The sequence below is a fragment of the Hermetia illucens genome, chromosome 4, assembly GCF_905115235.1.
Source record: "Hermetia illucens chromosome 4, iHerIll2.2.curated.20191125, whole genome shotgun sequence".
Lineage (NCBI taxonomy): Eukaryota > Metazoa > Arthropoda > Insecta > Diptera > Stratiomyidae > Hermetia > Hermetia illucens.
This window is the reverse complement of record NC_051852.1, coordinates 90,750,284-90,775,129: the sequence shown is the minus strand read 5'-3', so window position 1 is coordinate 90,775,129 and position 24,846 is coordinate 90,750,284. Positions and strand designations below refer to the sequence as shown.

Sequence of the window (24,846 nt, the reverse complement as noted above, 5' to 3'; positions counted from 1 at the left end):
CATAGAATAGGATTTTTTTTTGTTCTAAAGTTTGACAAATTGCTTTTATGCCACTTTCCGAAGTTATAGTAATAGGTAGAGCTGATTAAACATTTTCCTAAGAAATATTTCCATTCAATATATTGTCTTGCTTTATTCTTTATTTTTCATATTCCTCTAAGGTAGATTGTAGGTGTCAGTCTACTTCCGCATTTAAGCTCTGATAATTCATGTTAGTATGAAGCTGGGCTAATAGTTTAATCAAAATTTCGGAAGGTATGCTTTTACTCAAGCCTTTAAAGCGACTCTGGAAATGATACTCAAGTTCTCAGCTCTTGCCTCATAGGAAATGTACGTGCCAACCGTGCTAACCATTGTATAATGGTAAAAACTATTTGAGCGGACGCATTCACTATGATGATAATGATACCTAGAAGCTTTATTATTTTGACACAAGCCACTTTGTCTCGACATTTAAGATATCCGAGGTTACAAGTGCTAAATCTTATAAACTATAAAAGAAGTAGAAGCTAATAGATATCGTTATTAAAGTCGATTCATTGTCAGTCTGCCGGTTTATTATCACACGCACTTTTATTAAAAACGATGATGGTTACTCACAGGAAAGTACGTGGAAAATGGAAGGTTAAACTGTGAACCCACACGGATTCAGTGAGTGGCATCGTTCTGAGTTGAGTTTAAGGGAGGGGAGGGAGGCATACATATGAAAAGTGAGTATAATATTTTTCCATCGAATACGGTCAAGTGAGTTATCAAATGAAGCAGTTTTCAGTTTTAACATTGAGGGGCCATTTTCAGAAACTACTCACTTAAAAAATCTGAAAAATTCACGATTATGCTCAAAAAATCCTCCATGCTGATATCTGACCAAATAAACTGAATAATAATAAATAAAGTACTAATGATGCTAGAAGTGCACACTTCTTCACTAATACAGATTGCAACATAAAATCTTACATTGGAAATTTCGGTAGAAATTCTACTAGTTTTGGCAAAGTTAAAAAAAATTTTGGAAAAAAGTACTACCCCCATGACATGATATGCATGTAGAATGACAGTATTGCCAAGAAGTGAGTAGTCTGGTTCACATAATATATATAAACTACTAATTTTGCCCAAACGGTTCCGTTGACCTCCCGAATATTCTTACATAAGAAAACACACAAAACCTTTTTTACTTGGCCAGTGTTCAAAAAGTATCTGTTTTTATCTATCTTATCTTTATCTTCAAAGTAAAATCCTTCGGAAACAATATAAGTCAACTTATTTTCCAATTCTCGAAATAAGAATTAAAATCGCATTTCGGGATGGCTTTCAGAGCTCGTAGCAATTCACATTGTATCTTTTCTATCGTCGTAAAATGATTTACCCGCAGTCAGTCTGGAATAATCAGAAGTTACATGATTGCACGGGCATCTAAGAAAAAAACTGTCAACATTATCTTGATTTTCGACCGATCTTTTAGGTTTGGCTTCATTTTTTGTATGATATTCACTGGACTAATCGCTGGTTTCGGGTCGTAAGTATAAATGCAAGTTTCATCTCCAGTTCCCTTTCATGACCGGTTGGTAGTGAGAAAGCATCGTTTTGCAGATCTCAATGCGACACTCTTTTTCGAAAAAACTGAGTTGTTTTGGCACTAGCCGAGACTTCGCACGTTTCGGGCCTAAAATATCTTTTAAAATGGTATTGACAAATCTCTTTGAAATACCAACAGCATCTCTAGCAGTCATACGACGATTAATAAGTACAAGTTCTTCAATGTTCTGGACGTGTTGTTCAATGATAGAGGTTGAAGGTCGTCTGGAACGATCTTCGCCTTCTACACTTTCACTACCTTTTTTGAACTTGTAAACATTCATTTGCGACAAAGCATGGTCTCGAATGATTTGTTTATCATCTTGAACTTTTCCGGACACATTTAAAGCAGCTTTTTTCTTTCTCTTGAATATTTCAAGATGCCATTAAAATCTTGTTCCAAAAACAATAATTTTGGGGGCACAGTCAGGTTCTTTACGAGAACTTACGTTTGTTGCTAGATTGAGCAGATTTCGTCATGAAAACAGTTGTATTAATTCCGCATGCTCCCATCTTTTCTCTTCGACGTAATCGTGATGCATCTTTAAGTCTCTTCCAGACTTCTTTCTCTTTATGTTAACGGGGTTTCTTTTTGTTCTTCTTTTTCAACTTCCTCTCTGCCGAAAGTAATAAAAAAGAACATCTTCTTCTTCCGTGGCATTACAGTCTGATATTGCGTTTTATCGACCCATGATCTTCGTCTCCAGTCTTCTCGATCAGGCAACCTCGGTCTCCGATTTCGGAAACCGAGCAGCGTGTAGCTTGCGTTGTCAACTGCGCGCCCATTTGTCTCGGCGTTTTACAGGAGGTCGATTACATTCCAACTTTCCTTTAAGTAATTGAAATTGGAAATTCTTCTGGCGTTCATACGCTCTATATGGCCTGCCGACTGGAGCTTTCAAATCGCAATATGGATTTTTCCTTCTGATTCCTCATATAATAGGTACACCTCATTGTTATATCTCACTTGCCTTCAAATAAAAAATGTTTGGCAATGTAACCGAGAACGCAAAAATCTCAATGGCGAATTTGGCTAGCGATTCGTTGGTAAAGGCACATCCTGAATCTTGAATGCTTTTTATTTTTATTTTTTTGTATTTTATATAATACGATTTTTAAAATAACGCGTTTGCTAATTGTTCAAACTGATTTCAATTTAGAAAATCACACTTAATCCAGGCACCACAGATGTATTTCACAATATATTCAATTAATGCAACATAACACTCATATTTCAGACCTAGGTTTGCACCAAAAATGGAAGTGCTTTTGTCTATTGACTAATCGAATCTATTCACATGAATGCCGCCAAATACTCTAGTATACAGTCTGAGAATACTCTAAAGTATAAAGGGCCACCTAACTTTCTCACTCAATCCCTGGAGGTCTCGTCCTGCGACCCATTTTCTTATTGATGTTAATCTTAGAGTAGTTGCATTTTCAAATTTGAATTATCTCTCGGGAATAGTTACAAAATGTAGCAGTGAAATGCTCCTTTCCTCCTTAGACATCAAGCATCTGGTTTCCCTATATCGATATCGAATATCATCCTTATTTGCAAATTCGTTCACTTTCCAGATGAAAAATGTAGAAACAATTTTTTTTTATTGTGCCACTAACCCTATTCCACTATATTGCAAGTTTGAGGCAGCTCATAAACAAAACGACCACACCGTCGATTTTATCAGGGGATATCCGCGTGTTGATATGTGATATGCTGTGTGTAATTTTACTAAAAGTAGCAAAGTAGATTATACAAAATTGAACTTGAAGTAACCAAAGGATATTCATGAAAACCATCTTCAACGAAATTGTCTTACAGAGAACGTATGGAATACTATATGTAGACTGAAATGTTACATGTAATTATGTACGCATTACTTGTCGCCAACAGGTTTTCTGAAATTAGCTTTCGGGTTTGGGAATTTATTCATTATGCACATGGAATTCCTAAAAGTATATATGCTAATTGATACATAATCACATGAACCCCTTATGGAGTATAAGGATAACTACATAGTCCGAGATTTTAACAAGACTGTACTTCAGTTTCATTATCATCACACGTAATGCTGTCTAAGTGATAAGTCGACATCGGCGGGGTAGCACAAAGGCGAATATCAACACTCACGAGGAGGACTCGATGGACGCCAGGCAGCAACTAGGGTCATCGAATTAGTGGACCGCGGCGCAAAAACGGGATGTTCGTTACTAAGGAGGCCTAGACACCGGTTGCTGGCCGTTGATGATGATGATGACAATTTCTGGATTTGTATTCAGGCCTAACAGCAAATAAGGTATGAAAGATCCATATCTCATCACATCTTCGCCGCGTTCAAAGTAAAATGGCGAGCGAACAGTAATTTACTATGTAACCCCCACACATCTCACTATTTCACAAGCCGCACATGGAAGTTAGATTGGAATTGCTACTTTGATATTTCTAAATTGAAGGAAATGCTATAAAAGTAGATTTCCTATTATGAATGGAATTTAAAAAAGAACAATACTCAAATAATTGCTATCTACCGTGGATCATTATAAGAACCGCGAATCAAAGTTAATTAAATTATGAAATAAAGTTTCGCTTTCTCAAGTTTCTAGGCATCGAGTAAGTAAGCACCCGGGTTTCGACTTGCAGAACAGATCAGTTTGAAGTTCTTCAAAGTTTGTTGGAGGCGATGAACTATGTACATTTGTTCTCTTTATCCTATCCCTTAAGTGTTCTACGAGATCCTTATTAGGAAAAAAAGTGGTAATCCTTTCTTGGGCCAACAGTTCCAGAAGAATTTCCTCAATGTACCTTGTCGCTGTCGAAGATCAATTCTATGAGATGTATATAATATCAAAAAGTTGATATGATCTTTAGCTATAATATTACATTATCATTACCGAGTGCAATCCAAATGTCAGCAAATTTCGCAAAATCATCTAACATCATAGTATCAGCACTTTCTGAGTAGAAAAATGGTGTTAATATTACTCTTGTGATAAGTAATATGCCAATATGATACCATATTTTAAAACATGATCAAACATCATCGCTCTTCGTAGTGTTAGTTGCAGTGGTGGTTGTTGAATGTCCATGCCGACTATCACTTGCGAATCTATTTGTGTTATCATTCCTTGTTTTCTTAGCTGGATTTGGCCTGAAAGAATGACTCTTTTTGTGGTAATAATTTCTAACTATGGGGAATCCTTGCAATGCCGAACAAAATAATTGAAAGTGCATAGGTATGCATAGGTAGTGTTACTGCGCTGATAAACCTTGTCGTTCAGATAAGCCCAATAATTCTTTATTAAGTTCAAGTTCAAAAAATTGTCGGGCCAAGGTGATAGATCTAGTGAATTAGATAATTCATGCTAGCCATGGATGTATGGCAAGGTGCGTCACATGAAGACATATTCTGCACGCAGAGGTTGCAGAATTCTTTAACCAGGCTTCGGATAAGTGTTCACCATTTCTTCTCCGAACATGATTTGTCACCTCAGTCGCCGCCTCTAGACGACATTCGTCAATAAAGATGACCTACAAAAAATTAAAAGAAGGAAACATTTTAAATTCAAAGAAAAGCCGAGAAAAAAATATTTTTAACCAATTTACCTTTCTCCAATATTTCGGATTGTAATCCTCGCGTAAGTGGACGCAAAAAAATCGCTGTTGTCACATCGCTTCTTTTAATTTTCCCCTTTTAGCTAATCTCGTGCATTTAGACCTGTTTTCATGCAAATTTCTGCGTATGGATGATACATCTCAACGCCAGCATCTCTTGGAAGGTTACAGTTCAAATCCCTTGAGACTATCTCAGAATTAGTCGGTATTCCCTTTCGCTAGCGTTCTGTTTTCCGTTGCGGTTTTTTCGGCTATTCTGAAAAACCTCTGGTTTACATATCATGAACAATACTGAAACATCGAAATAAAGGTGAAAATATATTTTGATTCTCCCTCCCAATTAAAAACCCGGTGATATTTTCTCAAAAAAATTCATCGTTTATAATTCTATGCACAGATACTATACATGATATTTTGATTTTTTTCTCTTATATGAACGATTTATTCTTCATTCATTCGTGCGTACTTCGCACTGCCCTACGAATGTGATAAATGCAGGCCAAATATCATTCTAGTAATAATTAATATTTGATAATATCGGCGGGGCAATGCAATACGTGATCTTGCGATTGAGAAGTGTGTTGTGACATCAATTCGTGATATCACTTTTCCCCAAAAGTGATGTGATATCACATTTCCTACTAAAGTGATATTTTGCACATCTCTGCTTATTTGAAAAGAGAACAATCTTCATTGTTCAAGCATGTAAGCCTACTGATTTGCAGATTTTTCCTTTCTACTCGATTCCTTTTCGGGGTGCTCAACGCACTAAAAGAGCCAGTCATCACCATTCAGTGGTTTCAGGAGCTGTTTTTATTTTTCTTAATACCGGTCCAATATCTGTCTCTCACACACACTTTTCTCAGAAAAAGTTATACCAATTGACACGAAATTTGGTGAGAAGATGGGAATTGTGAACGCCCCCATATGGAATAAGTTTCATCTTTCTACGTTTAGTTTTAAGGGGGTCCTCATACATGCAAAAAGGGGTGTAAATTTTTTTTCACCGAAGATATGTTGATGTTGGCTATCAAATAAAAGGTCTTGATGAGTATTTTTCAAAGCCATATTTGCGTGAAATGCGAGAGGTTCAAACTGGTGATTTCTTTATGGGACCCATTCTCACTCAACCGGAAAGTCTGAAAAAAAATTATAGAACTGCCTCTATAGGGTGCCCAGTCCTCAAAATACACTCCACACCGATATTTACTCAAATTAAGTTAGTAACAGTATATTACTGTGTTTTGAGGAAATTGACTAGAAACCCTCCTTAAGTTTATCCGAGAGTTACAGTTCCTTCAAAATTGTGCTATTATTAATAAAGTTACAGAGGTTTAAAGTTGTTTTTTCCGTGTAAATTTACTACAACCTAAAATACTAAATATCAAATAATTAATATTTGATATCCTAAATATACGAGCTATGTACAAATGGGATAGTTCTGCACTGAAATATACTTACATCAGAAGCAAATAAAAGCTTTCATACCTGAAGCGTCTAGCTTTCGGTTTCCCGGTTTAAGTAATCAGGACAGTCGATCCAAAAAATGTCGTCGGTTGTTGGTGTGAACGAATCACGAATCGTCCGGGGAGGATCTCCGTTGCAAGTTTTACACAGTTAAAGCGAGGCCAATATTTCCCAAAGCCGCCTGAGAGTGCAAGTTAAACGATTCAACTCGATTTTGCATTTATTAATAAACAAGGCTACCGGGCGACTCAGGTTTTTCTTTGATGAGAAAGGTTTTACTGAAGATGTAGAAATCCATTCAAGGATCGCCCGTTGGTTCACTCGGTGCAAGGACAAAATTTCCGCCAGATGTTCACATGTTGGGTGTCGTATGCAGTTGTCATTGAGACCGCGAAATGTTAAAGCACTCCTGCGCCCACTTCAAACCCAGATTAGAGGTGATTACCCTGTACCCTGAAGGTATTATGGAAAATACACGTGTTCAACTTAGTTTGTCCCTGAATTATACTGTTTATTTGAGACTTATTCTCTTTTTCTTTTGGGTTAGATTCTCAATCATCCGCTCCTCAAGCCTCTTTTGCAAGTGCAGCTACTGTATTGGCCACACTATATTTTGTCTTTTCTTTTCGAGTACTCGATGAGCTAGCTGAAAAACATGGATGTTTTCCTAACTGAACCCAATTTGAATTTTAAATGGATCATTTATGGTCTTTTGAATCCGAACTTGTGATGTTTAATGCATAATTCATCTTTGGAGGAATCAGGTCTTTGTTATGATGTCAAGCTGGGTTTTGAATTTGCCGCCACTATCGCATGAGAGTAGTGGCAGTATATTAAGAATATGTGCGCACTAACATAGTCAGCTACGAGGCGAGTAGTTACTGACCATGTCGCAAAAACATTAGCAACCACAAAAACATGCTAATGGTTCGTTTCTAGCCCCAAGTCCATTCATAAATGAATTTTCTGCTTCCGCATTGCCTATTAATCTAACAGCTTCCAGTGGTAATTTGTTCTAAGACTTCAGATTTGGTAGTGAAATGAGTATGACACGCTCGTTCCAAACGGCAAAGGGAGCTATTATCTCATGAAGCAGCGCTAGATTGCAATCTCCTGTAGGTAGAAACGTATTCTCAGGTACTACCTGTATGAACAGCTTCCTCATGAATCACAAGCTTTTAGACGAATAATTCCACGTCCTACAAAATGAAAGTGCAATTCAAAAAATCTAAATATATTCCAACTTTTTTAGCGAATGAAGCAACACGTTTCTTGCTACATCAACTTTCCTAATTTTTCAGCTTAATGAAATTTTTCCCTCGTTTTTCACTAGTGCTCTTCAGCTTCATATACAATTTTTTTCGCGTAGTACACCCCCTTTATATCCACAAGGAATTTCATTTTCTCCACAACAAGATAAACTCTAATATCAACAAAATACGCTATACAAGAATGCAACCAAGTTGCAAAATGTCTTTTCGCTGTCATAGTGAGTGCAAGTAGGAGCGAACAAATAGCGCGGCTAGCGAAACACAAAGGTGGTTGGGTGGGAACATGAGGAAAACAAACGAAGATAATCTCTTGAAAAACACCAATTTCATGAATTCTCACAACGTCTTTTCACTTATATTTGATGACATAACAAAGGGAGTGGGGAATGAGTAAAAAAGGACTAAGTGGCACGTGAAAGCTTTTAGTGTTCTACAGCACGTATTTTACGTTTACGTTCCTTTCATTTTGTCTCTCGCAACTTCGTGTAAGAGAAGTCGCCTTGTTTCAACAACTATAAGACATCCGACATCCTATCTTTATACGTACTCGCACATACACATCCTAACGAGCTGAGGAGGAAGACGACGACGAATTCTAGCATCCATGTGGAATACAAATTTTGTGACTTCCTACAGAGTCAACAAGTTGCATCCAAGTCATTGTGCAAACTCTAACCAATTGTTGAAACCGTAAACTAAACTTGGTTGAATTATTTCCACTAAGAGGACGAATAACTCAAGCTCCTTTTTAGGAAATAAACACAAAAATCTAAGTTGTGAATAGAAAGAGTTTGAATAATGAGCGGGAAGGAGAAATATTGGAATTCGACTACCTTCAGTTTGTTTAGAGCACTCGTGGATAAAACTTGTAATTACATTTTGTATTCAGCTGTCGCAATAATAATCGATGGCACGACAATCGAATTTTGATCTAGAGGAAGCTTCATTCCAAAACTGTAATGGTACACTAGGAGCGAATGTGATCATCATTGTGCTCGCCCGGGTGTTCTTCTAATCACGACACAATCCCTCTGGCACCAGTGAGATTTGAACCTTGACTAAGTCATCCAGATAATGATTATATTTAAGAGCAGCTTGCTCCCTGATAATACACAAACACTATCTACCAGCCCAAACAGTCTTCACCCAAATCTTTTGATTGAAATAGTAGGAGACTAAGATGTCCAACTGAAAACTTTTACCTTTTATTGAATTGTTAATATAAACTGTCGTTTCGTAAATCTCGCGTGATTTCTATTCAACTTTAATTCACTTATCTTTCCTACTTCACTGTACTTTTATGAATATTACATAATCTAACATTCTCTGTCAAAGAGAAATGCATTTAGATCTTGTGATCAGAAATACATTTCAATGAGCCTCCATCTGATTCCTTTGTTGTGATTTTCCCTTGGGAGGATATTTAGAATTGAGAAAATTTTCTTGAAGCAAAATATGCAATAGATAACACCTTTCAGTGCCAAGCGAGAAAACAAAGCAGAGCGGACTACCGCTTTATCTATCCTAACACTCCACACTTGGATTCATCTGAAACCACTTTTCATCCTCCACTACGCTCGACTAGATACGTCGAGAGGACATCGAGGGTACGGATATGCTTCAACACACATCTATATTGTATATATACATACATATTATAATATAATCGTACAATCGCAGTATTCATGATGCATTCCCTCCTTTTTACTATCGTTTGCAAATATATGTACATAGCTCCTGTCGTCGTTCTTCGTGGGCAAACATTTTGGAAAACGTGACATTGCATAATTCGGTCATTTCGTTTGTCGATTTTCCCGAGCACAAGAAGCTTCATTACTTCCTTCGCTCTCTCAACTACTCTCAGGCTCCTGGCAAGGACATTTTATGTGTTATTTATAGAACCCTCTAGGGTAGTGGAGCATAACGACTTCTTTTCACAATATATTACCGCTATGGCAATGGTTGAGTGGAATCATATTTTACAGAGTTTCGTGTAGACCACATGGGCTCTCTTTATCATTGGAAATTTGAAAAATATATATTTTCTCGCGACATTCTTTGAATTGAAGGGTGGCAAATGGACTGTGGTGAGCTTTTGGAGTCTTTCATCTGGCTAAAGGTTGTCCTCGTTGCTATTTTGTTTGTCCTTCGTTACTAAGCATTGAATTCCTCAAATATGGAGATAGTGTGTATTGTATTTCGGCAGAAAGACTACTTGTTATTGGGTAAAGAAATGGTTTCCTGGAAATATTTCCGGATGGACTCCGCCTTGAAAGAATGTATTTTCCACTAAGTGATTCTCTCACAATTTCAATTTCCATTTTCATTAAATTATAACAGTTATAATCCGTGCAAATACAAATTAAATCTGGAAAAATATAACATTAGAGTGTTTATCTTCTCTAAAAATCAACCAGCTAAACGAACGACATTCAAGATATATTTGATGAAAGGATATTGATTAAAATTTCGATTGCTAATTGGCATGTTTTATCTTAGCCTCTCGTCCTAAATTCTGAATCAATCTACTTGCATATATAAAAATTACTTGACTTCTCGTGGCCCTATTTCGACAAATCTCAATTTCGGCAGAAGTGTTTCGAAAAAAATCAGTCATCTTTCTTTGCTGCAAACATGTTTTTCGAGCTATACCTGTAGACTGAACATACCTAATAATGACTTTATTGGACGATTCTTAGGGCGGAAAACATAGTGGAACGGCGATTATAACGAGCAAATCGTCGAAACCAAACGAATAATAACGAGAAAATTCTTCGTTTGTTTTCTAAACTCACCTCACCGCTCGCGGAACAGAAAAACTAAACTTTGCACGAGAATAATGATTAAATTTTACGAGGCTACGCCGACGTATTAGGAATCTCGACTGCAAACCAGTGGTTAATTATTTAAATGCCAGAGCAGGTGGTACTTCCGCGTGCGATTCTTTGGAAAAACTTAGAGGAAAGTTCCTTCGCAGGCTTGCAATTCAAGCCATCCACCAGTAAGCAGGTAGTTTCCCGGGATGCAGTTTCCTTTTGGGAGTCGATGTATTACAGAGTGCGGTGATAACGCTTTTTGTTGAATAAACTCGTGATTCAGTCGCAGTTCTGTTTGCGCCGGGGTCTTGTCGCTGATTTAGCCGTCCTGAGAGAGCTCCGACAAATTTTCCGACGTCAATTTTCCCGATGTTCCAATAAGTAGATGTTCATCGTCGTCAGAACATTGGGAGGAGCCGTTTGTCACTTTGAAGGAAATTTATTAATGATCGTTGGCGGGAAATCTTCCAGTGCCGTTTCTATCGTTAGACCGCAGACGCAAAGGGTTCCGTAGCAAAAGTTAAGCCAGGGATAGTGGCCTCGCAACCAAGATGTCGGAGTGCTACCGATATTTAGGACAATGAGTCCTGTCCTAGCGACCGAAAAGCGTGAAACGCTGAAAAATGTCACTTCCGCACAACGAACCGAAACGAAGTCATCTCATCGACCGTGGATTCACATTTGCAAGTTAATTGTATCTCTCACCGAGATGGTGAGCTCCTATCTCAGTGCTGCTCGCAGACAAGCAATAAGTCAGCTTTTTTTTCGTGCACCATTCTCCCCATTAATTCGTGAGCAACTGCACATGTTTGCTTGCACGATGTGGATCGAAGTGCTTGACGTTTTGCTTTCTTTAACCATTCTTTGAAGACCTGGCACCGCCAAAAACCGGGAACATGAACCACATCTTCTTTCTGCGGACTTCGCTTTGTGTCCGGGTAGACCACATTTATAATACAAAGTGCTTCTGTCCTTCCCCTTACAAGCTTTTGCTATATGCCCGTATGCTCTGCAGCGAGCTGAAACTCCCTTTCGCTTTATTCTGCAAATAATTCATTTGATCTTTATTTTTTTGCAAGGGAGAAGTTGGCTCGCTGTCTTCTCAGAGCCAGTGACATTGGTCAATTTTTGTCGTATTGGATTAACAGGTGTAATTTCCACATTAACATTGCCCACATCTGGATAATTCCTTTTTCTCCCTTCCTCCACCTGTTCCGTGTTAGTGAGACCACCCACATCCGTTATTTCGAGGGCGCAGACTGGAAACCACTGCTTTCATGCCTAGAATTTTCTGGGCTGTCTCGCGGAATGTACCCTTCTTATCGATCTTCAACCCAAGCTCAACCCGTACATCGTGGGTTAGAATTCGCCGGATAGATTGAACGTTTATCCCAACGTCTTCTGGTTGGCGTTGTTGCAGACTTCTCGAAGAATGTCCGCGAAAGATCTCGCTAGGTTCGGCCCCTTTTCGTTTTCTTTGGCACTGATGTTGCCGTCATTGTCAACTTCGAATTTGCTGCAATGGAGCCACTGCCGTCGCTATTCGACTTAGGTCCCTGTTGTTCAATTTTCTCCTTTTTTCGACGCTGATCAGTTCTCGTCGGCAGATCCGCGCTGTTTTTTCCTCGACACTTTTTGGCGATTGTTTCTTCGCCTGTGGGGGCTGAGGGCACTGCGTTTTGTGCAACTAGAGGCTGCACTAGTGAGGTGTTTTTTCTTCTGCTCCTCTTCGACTATCTTGCGAGAGTTTCCCTGGTGTGCAATAAGATCCATCAATTTTTTCATTTCCATTATGCCATTTTTAACATCCATGGAATTGTTTTGCTGGAGGCTGGTAGTTCCACATCTTGAGTAGTCTTTCCTCCACTACCATTGCCTTTCGGATGAAGTCCACGCTCTCCGGTGAAAGGACGTTCCGCTGAGAAAGGGATGTCACGCAACGTTGAATTGCCCATATTTTCTTGTGGCCCTTTTCTGAACTCGAATTCGATGTCGTCTCTCCTTGTTGGCCGCCAGGACTCTTAGCCTCTGCGGTTTCACTCCCCTTTTCACTACCAGTCACTTTTAGGCCGCGAGTAGGCCTATCTAATTTTCTAGTAGGTGACCGTCGCAACTTAGCGTAACTTTATAGTAAAATATTCCATTTTAGATGCCAGAAGCGGTGAGCGTGGAGTATTGTTGCTCCTTATGAAAATTTCGCCAGTTGTCGGTTTTGTTGGCCTGTTCGTTTCTGCTGTTGGTGTTGTCGCTTTAGTTCGTAACATTATCCAGAAAGCCCTGACATTAATCTAGAAGAAGGTTAGAGAATGCCACAGCTGTCAGTTCATGTGCAATCTATTCGGAATCGTATGTGGAATCAAATCCATGCGATGTTGGGTCGTCGTCTAACGTTAGTTCACCACCAGGTTGACTAGTGGTTATCCGGGGCTACCAATGGGTAGGTGTGACTCGACTTCGTTCGGAAATAACAAGGACCGTTGCCATCGAGCATCTTTATTATATCTGTCGAAGCCCGTTTGGCCCAAAAAAAGGTGGAAGAAACGCAGACACCAGCCCAGAATTAGTATTCTCGAACTTCTGCAGCAACAGCCTTTCCTTGAGAGTACACTAGTTACTTGCAAGGTTACTGCTTCCAACACAAACTGTATTTCGAACTTCATATATATATTGATATTCAATGAGAATATTATTATTTCTAAGGCGCTCTCAAGATTAAATCAGTTCACAGCATTAAGAACCCATTCAGAATACGATGGCATCTATTTAAGGTGAACATTAACCCGAAACCAAACAAACTCAACAGAGGTGAAACGAGTTCAATTTATAGCCTACCATACCTTCTTCATCGGAGGGGAAGTTAAAGAACCGAAGCGCCTATACACAGCCTTAATTATAAAGATTTTGGGCACACAAAATTATATTTCCAAGCTTATTCATCATGTGCGATAATTCCATTCTAAATATAAATGCGGTAAAAAAAATGACTTAACTGCGGAGACGACCATTCTGTCAATTACAGGGAAATCCTGTGTAGCTTGAAGTCAGTCAATCAGAAAAACTTTAATTGCCAATTCAAAACCAACGACTATTTCCAATATTCCGACGAGGCTGTGTATTTCTTCGCCTAAATGTTAACGTCTGCTCCAACCCAATCTCAGATCCTCCAACCTCATCAAAAGAATAAACGAGCTAGTAAAAAAGAAATGAAAACTGAGGTTCTCGCCTCAGCCTGCGGTAACTTACGAAATTGCTTCCTTTGAAGAGCAATTAAGTAATTGAATAGGCCGATTCTGCGTAAGTCATCAATGCATAGGAGGAGTGATATTGGAAACGTTAGAGTGTTTATTGAAAACGTTTTTCATCCAAGCCAATTCAAATAGTGGGAGAACTACTACTTTCAATTTTTTTATATGCACCCCACCGATCTGTTTCAATGTTGCCGAAGTGTTAGGATTTTCACAAGAACAGATCGACCCCAAAAACGTCCTGATATCCTGATGTTATAGGCAAAATACCCTAATATCTGCCGTGATTCAATTGGTAGCTTTTATTGTATTGCTCTTACATCTACTTCCTCCAAAGGCTAGGATCCTAACCAATTCAGGAGAAAATACGTCCTTGATATTACACAAGCGTTCAGGGTGGTTCTCGGTGTTCTCAACTATTATACAAAATCATAGAGAAGGTTCCAAAAAATATCCATAAAATTCTCGGGTAGTATTTCATCAACATGACAACCCAACATCAAAGCGGAGATACCTATGTTTATTTGCCTTTATCTTTACTAACGATGCAGCGTTTCTTTGCACACATTTGAATCCTTGTGTTGTTTTTCAAGACCTTATAAATCGTAAGAAGGGAATTGAGCAAAGATTTTTACTGAAGAGTCAAAGTGAACAAATAACGCGTAGTCAGACCACATTCTTCAATCAAGGCTAAAGATATACCATTTCTCAGTGTTAGGGGGTAAAGTACCTTGGAATACACCTATAGAAGCTTACTTGAAAGAAACATATTTTGGCAGAAAGTAACCCTGGATATCAGAAGCTGTATACTTCAGATATGAACGGTTTTGCACGTTTTTATATAAGACCCTTTGTTCCATTTGTATGTACCTAGCTCATAATATATATCCATATGTATTGCGTCAGACTATTGATTTTAGTGTGATACTGGCATTCAGTGTTAGGTTATAGCGAATTTGCACATAAGTAACAAGTTTAACTTAACTTTGTTAATAATAGTGCAATTTTCGCAAAAGTCGGTAATATTATGTTGTGCATCATAGCTTATTTTATTTTAAAATTTCATAATTCTAGGATGAACTTAAGGGGTGTTTGCAGTCATTTTTTAAAAATATAGTAGTATGACTTTATTTGAGCATATCTCGGCATGAGGGTATATTGGACCCGGGACATCTTTTAGATGCAGCTTCGCGATTTTTTTTTACATTCTGCGAGTAAGCAACCTTCAGACAATGGAACCGAGAAAAATATAACCAGTTTTAAGTCCCCGCATTCCCCCTTTTGAATCAATTGTCAGAACTGAAGCCAGGCACATGACAATAATCGGTGAAAAAAAATGTTCACCCCCCTTTTGCATGTATGGAAACCGGGGATCTTCATGCAAAGCGATTCAAAAGGCGTTTTGCTTTTTAGGGGAAAAGACTATATAAGCAATCAGATGGCGAGCCACTAACGCTACAGTCTATTGAATAAAGTGAAGAAAGTCATATGCTAAAGAGCATGTCAGATATTCAAATTTTTATATAATGATATGCTGGCTGGGCACGCTTTCTCCTCACATCCTTGATTGAAGAGGTTGGCTATATTCTGAAGTTGGTCTGAGTCTTTTGAAGACATCTGACAATATTAAATTCATTGAAAAAAGGTTGCTTGGGAAATAAAAGATCCTAAGTCCCCACCTGCTTGATGTCTGACTGGACTAACATTAAATACATGTGCAGTTAGGATCCCTCATATCCCAAACAATAATTTAGCTTTGGTCTAGCTTAGACCTAAACTATTGCGGTTTTAAATTGAATATAATTTGCACCCACGTCATGTTTGCGATTGTATAAAAAGGAGCAACTGTTGCCGCTTTCGGTCACGTTGCTCTCAGAGCAGAGGTGAGGCAATATCCGATGAGTTGTCCCTGCTCTATACGAAACCATTAGGTAGCATAAAAAAAGTTTATAACGGGTTATATCTTTCGAGAGTTTGCATTCTTTGCATGATTTTAATAATTAAAATACCAGCGTCCTAGACAAGCCGGATGAAGTCTGCGTTTTGAATAAACAGATTACTTTTTAATTCGTTAGGAATCGTTCCCCTTTCTAATATCACATATTCCATACTGAATTAAAATTCCCTGTAATACGCATCAATTGGAAGCTTAAGCAAAAGACTGGTAAAAAATTCATCCAAAATATACGATGTATATTATGTGAAGTGTACTCTATACTTGTGAAATATCACTACTAAAAGTCACCTAACAAGCCTTTACCTCTGAAAGAGCTTTTGTCAATCCGAATACAAGGAGATGAGATATATACAAACCTAGTCCCGTTCAAATGATATTCTGCCGACCATTTCTGTATATATACATGAAAATAGGTATCGATTTTGTATCTTTCTCGAATGTAATTAATTTCCTTGCCTTTCGAACGAATATCCAAAATGAAATTCTCAAAAAAAGTTGGTAACAAGAAGCAATAAATGTCAAAGGGACGCTTACTTTTTTTAGGACACAATAGAAGAAACTTGCTGAGTAAGATACCATGATAAACATTCAGGAGGCGAATTTTCCGAAAATATTGAATTCGGGGCAGCCTATGTATGTTTTATTGAATATTTTGGTCTTAATAACTCGAATAGGGATTTAGATAAGCTTGGAGAAAAGCATGCAACGAAAACAGCCAATATATTTCGAGAAGTGAAATGAAAGTTAGGAGACGTCTAAGTTAAGATTCTTCTATGAATCTTTAGAATTATATATATAATAATATCATTTAAAGGAATAATATCCACCAAATTTTAGGATAGTAATAAAAATTTGTATTGTGATGATAACACGAAAATTAGACCGTGGAAACCAACTAAATAGACCCATAAAATTAAGCAGTCTATCTAAACTTAATCGATAATATCCAGAAAGCTACAATATACCATAATTACTAAAGTACAGTCACCCATAACAAGCCCAGTAATAAAATTCATAGAAAGTCTCGGAATTCACTTCATGCAAAACTTTCCGTACTTTCTTCTAGGGCATAATATCTTTATCCATGAACTTTTATTGAATCCTTATATCCTCTGCGCTCTATTCAATCTTATCTTTCCATCGTTTACCAGCGAAGCGACATTGTAGATGAAAACTGTTGCAAATGTTCCTTCATTTATGGGAACATTTTCATTGGTTTCCTAACTATTATGTACCTAAATACTGAAATTGCTGGAAACTTTTGTCATTAGAGTGCTGTTTGTCTAATACCAAAAGAGCCTGAGAGAGTTATCAACAAGGACTATTCATAAGATTTATACTTTGTGGCATATTTGGTCCATCGTTATCGTATGATATATCTCGGAAGGCTAATGCTATCCGAAGAATGACGCGCTATGGAGCCGTATAATCGCGCAATCATGGGCGCAAGGAAGGTGCTCGGTGGAATGAAATATTCGGCCTAACTTAAAGTTTTCCATCCAGACATAATTTACACCGAACCGCTTTCACAAATAAATCAGCATCGGAGTGAGGAAACCATTTGTTTTGAACAACGATAAAATCAGTTATGCTGTTGCCTTGATAGGTGATAATCATTAACTTTGCCTGTGATGTGCAGTCATTGGAACTTTCACTCCCGAGTTTAGAGGAAATTTATTACACTTCTGAAAAGTGTTCCTGGATTCGAAATCCTTGTATGCTTGAATGTACTAAAATCTGCTTTTTCGCTTAAAAGCAAATTGCCATCTGGTGTAGGGAGCAATCATCATTTCAGTGAGATATCCTCGGCATCATCGTCAAAGTCAACATCACTCGTAATATAGTGTATAGCTGTTGCACAGCTTGTTGGGTCCTATCATAGGAGAAATATGGGATCAGTGGGCTTTCTACATGGAATGTTCAATTTTATTGTAAAGCTGCAGATAAACAATATATTGGGCCCCAGCGGAAATAGCTACCAGGTCAGTTTACGTCTGAATTAATTTAGTACACTACAGCGTTGCAAACTTAATTCTTGTTGTTTTCTGGTGGCGCGATTAGATCAAATATGTGAATCGTTGAAAAAATTATTAAGTTCCACCGCTACGGTGCTCCCCTATTTGTCGGCCAAACGTATCTCTGTTTCAGAAATGAACTTTTTGAAAGCGGCTGGCATTGAGCAGCTAGGCGATAAGCATCCATTGTGATGCTAGTTTCCAATGTTACCCAGATGTAAATTACCACCTTCGCAGGTGTATCAAAAAAATTCCATCCATTTTGTATTCCTTTGAATGTAACTACGCCTGTAGACAGGAATAGAAAATTGGCAAAAAGGGTATACAGCCTGACATGACGCAAGGAAGCATCACTTGCTTCGTTATAGCGTTACGTTGAAAACAAATCATTGAACTATTGTACATAAGCATGACTACAACATAAATAGCTTTTCTATTCAAATTTATTCAACCGTTGAAAGTTCACCGAGTCGACGTGATTTTAGGATTCAGGGAATAGGAAGGAAATATCTGACTGAGATTTACAATGCAAAGCAGTAAAAGCATCTGACGAGAGAATTGAGTTTAGAATGGATAAATTGAATGGAATGGAATATGTGTGGTGGGTTATCTTTAATATAAACATGTTTATGAATTGTTCTTTATTCTTTTCAAGTCTACACTTGGTTGCATAGGTCAAAAGTATTCATCGAATAATTTGTTCTGAAAATAATGGGTCCTTGCGGTCTTAATTAGGCCCATAATCGTTGAAGATTTTCCTGCTTTGCTTAGCACCAAAAAGACTACGTACCGGAGATTCGTCCCCCGACGCAATGATTGAATTTTGTTATTGGAGGAAAAACAATGCGCATGTTCGACTTTCTTCAATCACATAGAAAGAGTTCCACTAATTTTTCTTCTGGCGTTAGTGTCGTTTATGTGATGCAGTGCATTAGCGTTGCGACCATGGTTGCAACAACATGACTGCGAGCAATATCTAGGTGCCATCGGCACAACAGCCACGCGTCAGTTAGCTACCTCGTCCCTAGCCTGCCTATATGCAATGATTTACTCTTCCCGTAAGTAGTGTTCTTACTCAGCACATATTTCAGCATGTGACTAATTCCAGCTAAATGCTTTATCACGTTTTTTCATGCTTTTGTCATTATTTAGATTTGGCCTGCTAAACTCAGATACTTTTCTGAATGGCCCACACTCTACAGGCTTTGCTTGCTATGTGTACCTCAGCACCATTGCATTTGAGAAGTAAGATACGCAACTTTACCGTTTATACTTGCATTACAGAATCTTACAGAACTGGTAATATTTATCATTAAATTACCAGTAGATTGATATGGGTTTTTATACCTTGGAAAGGGTTTAGATCATAACGCCCCCTAGTAATTATATGCGTAATAACGTTGTCGTCAGGTTCGCATGTTGTCATGATGTCTAGATAATGTCTCTCAGGTCCGTTCTCTTTCGAATAGAATGCTACCGTTGCCATTGGTAAATTTTCCAGTTTTAGATCTTTCTCTACTTCAGTAACGGTCCATGCGCTGACAGTCGAGAGATGTTCATCTATATTTAGTTATTAAAGAACGTCTGTTTTCTCGTTAATCTTTAAGGTCAGAGATTATCCCCTTTCACCATTCGACTGTTTGTTAATATATAGAAGCCTCAATTTCCACTGGCCACTGGCGAAGTTAAACTGCGATTTCAGTTAGTAAAATTTTCATTAATAGAGCTGTTTCAAGTTTGCATTACTTTTTATTTGTGATGATCCAATCATCACCTTCCTTCAGTTTCCAAATTTTGAAATCGCTCTCCTGTCTATGTCAACTGAGTCCTTGTAACGTTTTCAAGGTTTCCCTCGTGGCACCCCTCCCTCAGGTGTACTTCGAACACCACACGTGTGGTAGAATTTTAAAAAATGTTCAGATCCTTGGTTCTTATCTTAATCCAGACTACAATAAATATCATTTGACCTTAGAACTTAGGTTACCTTAGTCTCGGGTTTTCCATTACTAAATTCTGTCGACCCCATCTCCTGATTAATTCACATTCCAATAGGACATCTAGCCTTTCATGTCATTCATGATTTCTACACTGTTAAATTCCGATTGAAGGATAAATAAATTTTTTTAGTACAAACATCCTTTCACCCTGTTAAGCTACTACTAAAATGATCAAAACTGTCGCTGAATATGAAGCACTGACTTTGGTTTTACAGAGCAAAAAAATCTATTCTCGCGTTATTTCATGGATGTACCTACAAAGCCATCATTGAGACAAATAAGAGGGTTTTAAGAGTGTCATTATGGTTTAAGTCCTGCAAACCTGCACCGAAGTATATTATAGGGAATATGGTTGGCAATTCACTTTATATTCTTTCGACTCTTTTGACATATGTCTTTTTTCAACAACTCGAATTTTTGGCCCATCCATCAGGAATTGAATTTTTTTCAGAGTTATATGGTAATGTATAATACAAATTTTGCATTTATCTGTCGAAAATCGATAACCAATCAGGCCGATAACGCAGACTTAGTTTTTGAGGGTCTTTTATTAACAAACTGCTTTCACTTCGGCCCAACGCTAATAATATTCCGCACAATGTACACTTGACTTAATCCAGTTTCCATTAGCTTGTATTTACATTGTAAATTTTTGGATATTTGCGATATGTTTTTGGTTTTCTTCTTTTATTTAAATTTAAATGTAAACAAGTTGGGATACCGGATGCTGACCGCTTCGGGTAAAAATGAAGGGTATTGCAACTTCGATTATATTTGGTTGTTGCAAATGAAATGGCCGTTTCGGTACTAAAATTTGAAACGACTGTAAAGCGTACAAAAATTTATTTGTTTAATCAAAATTGTTGCCAGTCGATTCAAAATACTTCTCCCAGCGAGATTCAAGGGCATGTATGCCGGTTTCGTAGGAGTCCAACTGTCGGGTGTTGATAAATTCGTCGAAGGCAATTTTGACAGTCTTCTCGTTCCTAAATTTTTTTTCCGCCAAAAAATTATCGATTAAAAAAGTGGTAGTCGGTTGGCGAAAGGTCTGGTGAATATGGTCGATGAGGCAGAGTCTCATACTGCAACTCGTTCAACTTTTGAACTGTTGTTCTCTCTTGACTAATCTCGGCCGTTGAATACTCAATTTTTGGTGCATTTCCTCGATTTAGTTACAGTATTTCTGCGCATTTGTCGTTTCTCTAGGTGCCAAAAAGAATAGTGGATAACTCCAGCTGTAGACCACCAAACAGTCACCATTACCTTCTTCGGATGGAGGCTCGGTTTCGGCATATGCTTCGGTGGCTCATCAGCATCTAGCCATTGTGCTGATCGGCGACGATTGTCGTATAATATCCACTTTTCATCTCATGTCACTATTCTGTGCAAAAAAGGATCGCTTCTGTTGCGGGAGAGTAAAGAACTGCAAATGTCCATTCGAACCGTAAGCAAACGCAGTTCGTCGTTGTCAATCGATGGTCCTGGATGTCAATGTGGCTCTCTTTGAAGGTTTACGTCGCCTGACCGGAATTTTTCGAACCACCGCCGTGTGATTCGTTCACTTACTGTATCAGCCCCAATTGCGCTGTTAATGTTCCTGGTCACCTCCGCTGCTTTATGACCGAGTTTGAACTCATACAGAAAAAATATATGTTTTTTGGCTCTATTCCATCTTTCCTTCTGTTTTAATATTGTGATAACAACAATGGTCAAAACTGAAATGACTCCTTGATTAAATGTAGGAGTATTTATACTTCATTATCTAACACCAACAGCGCCAACTGGTGGCGGTTTGATACAGCAAAATCGCAACTAACTTCCCTTGATTGCCAAATCGGCCATTTCATGTGCAACAACCTAATACATTCCCCATATCGCCGTTTAATCTACTGCTATCTGATTCCTAAGATCACCAAGTTTTCTGATGCATCTATCTTTCTGGCAGATGTAAGTTGTCCTATGTGGTGCTGTGTTTTTCCTTTATGATGTGTTGTGCTATCATCGATTTCAGCGTGGCCTTCTTCCGTTTTTCTTCTAGGTCGCTTCCATTTCTCTCGCGTACCAAAACCAGTCCTTTAGTTTGCCCTATATAGCTCTGCTCACATTGCTTATAATAATCCACTGAATTTGTGTTTCAATTTGCGGTCGTTTGGTTTATCTATCTTAGGTTTGATACAACCAATTCAATAGCATCATGTCAATGTCCAAGCTTTTCATCTTCCACTGAGCCTTGACGAAGACGCAGCCTGTGTGACCCCTATTCTTCTATTCACTTTCAAATCGCTGACGAGGGACGTCAGCGCCCGCACTTCTCGGAATTTCACTGTTTTCTTCATGAGGCTTTCAATAATCGATGGTTGAAAGCTGTTCACTCCGGTTTCGGTGATGTATTCCTTCTCCCTTATAAATCGCTCTGAATTGAGGAGCACGGGAAACAATCTGTGGTGCATGCATGGAGAGGGGCCATTTTATGTGAATGGGAGTGGTTCGAATTTGAATTTACAAATGCCAGCTCTTCATCGTTTTCGATTTCCATTCTAAACCGTAAATGCCGATGTATCTTGTCCGGAATCTCTAGCATCTCCTCCCCTTTTCTTTATGTGCGATGGTCAAAATTTCGTTTATATACATCGATTGCTCATTTGCCTAGAAGAGTTTTTGAAAGACCAATGTACATTGCTAGTTGGTAGTATATATTTTAGTCCTTTTTGATGTTTGATAAAAAAATATACTCTGAATTTTTCTGTTGATCGAACGCTTAATTTTCTTTCATGCTGTAATAGAAATATTAGATCCCATCTGACAACAAAGTTTTAAAAAATTAAAATTTGGCTTTGACGGTTTCGATCGCAGGGCAGAGGCGATCTCATCACTAGATGGTGGGCTCAGGACAACTCATCCTAAACAAAAAACAAAGTTTTATTTGTATTCTTATTACAAAACTAATTAAGATGATGAAAGAGAGAAGCAACTGAAGTTCTGCTAATTTTCGAGTAGACTCAACCCTGAATCGAGTTTTGTTAACTGTGAGTTGAACCCTTAAACTCACAAAAACGAAATGCAGCTACTCAGTTGTCTTCATCGATATGAGCGCGTTATACGAGTAAACCAGATAGTTCGATAAGTTATATGGGATTCTCAGTCTGCAGGCGTTCATAGTTACTATATAGAAATTTACGTTGCCTCTGCGTTCTGCAACAAGGGAGTGTATGCCTTTCATCATATCGTTAAACTGCAAAACGATGAAAACAATGAATGCGGACCACCTGACCGAGGTGAAGAAGCACTAGCAGCAAAATGCTTCTTCGCTCGATTCACCGTCAGCCCTACTTCCTACAGCCTACCCTGCTATTCCCAAGCGTGACATGACCCTGTTTTCGAATATTTTGATTTAAGGCTGAATGTGAATTTGTCTACTTGCTGCAACTATACCTTTTCCCATTCACAATTCGTTGATTTTCGTTTCGATGCTAACGGAAGTACCTTAATTGGCATCAAATTCAGAAAATATGATTAACCTGTGAATTCACCACAAACTTGACTGAAACCAAGAAATTCTATGCAAATTTTAACTTAGAAATGGTCTCCTGGCGATCCCTCTAGATTGTGTTCATTATAACTGAATATTATATGAATATCTCTTTCGAACTTAAAGATACCCCGCCGAAAATTATTTCAAGTTTCTTTATCAAGTGTAATGGATAATAGGATAAAGTATAAAAATAAATGGTGGAACATTTTATATTCCAATCAATTTCAACATGAATTCAATTATTTGAGGAGATCCTTGAGAAATAACATCTTCCTATATACTTTTGATCTGAAACATAATTTAGAAGTCTGCCCTGAAATTGGTCGCATTTCCATAAATCCCTGCGAAAGCATGATGAGTATCATTTTATGTCCTCCCTTGTTATGAGCACTTTTTGCCATTTGATTTGCTTAATATTTATTTATGTTTATTTCATGAGTTGGTTCGCTCCTCCCCATCTCTACTTTCATCGATCATTTGTCAAATTTCGAAACGTCTGAATGTTGGTTTTAGAAAGAAGAAAAAATTTCACTTTTTCTCTTTATTTATTTACATTTATAAGATAAGGAATGCAAGAGAAATATGTTGTAGATTTTCTTGCCACTTCAAGAAAAGCTTCCACAATTTTTACACTCAAAGAAATTTTCCAATTTTTTATTTATATTACGACTAATTGTTTTTAAGTTTTGTGGTGTGTATATAAGTTTGAATAAATGCATGTTAATTTTTTTTCAGTACTGATTTGAAAGCAAGAGTTATTTTAAGTTAAAATGAGGAAAAAGTAATTTTCTTTACGTCTTTTATGCATGATTCTATACTATACATCAATATTTTACTCAAACGATTCACACTTCACCTCTATTTTATTTTGTTGTTGAATGATGATTTCCACAATTTTTATTTATTTTTGTTTTTATCTTTTTCTTTCCTGTTGTATGGCATGCATCCAATATCCAATAATGTCCTGCTACCATTCGATATATACGTAAATAATAAAAAAACAATCACCATCATCAACAATTACTATCAAAACTATCATCACCAAATCAACAATCAAATGTCACAAACTCTATAATATCAATCGAATCAAAAATGGGAAAATTGAAAATTCCAAAAAATAAAAAACCAAAAATGAAAATAACAAGTTGGTCTGATGAGAAATTATTATCGATTTGAAGAGCCCCCACTGCTTGGACCAGGCGCTGGATTCCCAACATACGGACCACCGGATTTTCATCAGACCACCGAAGCATGGAAGGGTGCACCGATACATCCGACAGGGTTGATGAAGGAGCCACCTATTGCAGCAGGTCGTAACGCGCCAGTTAATTTCGCAACAACGGGACAGCAACAGG

General features: G+C 37.9%; 1 protein-coding gene across 13 annotated transcripts in view; it reads left to right on the top strand.

Annotated features, from left to right (window-relative positions):
• LOC119655946 (heterogeneous nuclear ribonucleoprotein L) overlaps positions 1-24,846 on the top strand; it is a 440,324-nt gene that overhangs the window by 320,255 nt on the left and 95,223 nt on the right. For 8 of the 13 annotated variants that reach the window (XM_038062140.1, XM_038062139.1, XM_038062138.1 and 5 more), the window contains one exon: positions 24,637-24,845. In XM_038062140.1, the coding sequence (XP_037918068.1) occupies positions 24,637-24,845 (209 nt within the window). The remainder of the gene's footprint in view (positions 1-24,636; position 24,846) is intronic. The other 5 variants (XM_038062142.1, XM_038062149.1, XM_038062148.1 and 2 more) reach the window with 1 other exon arrangement.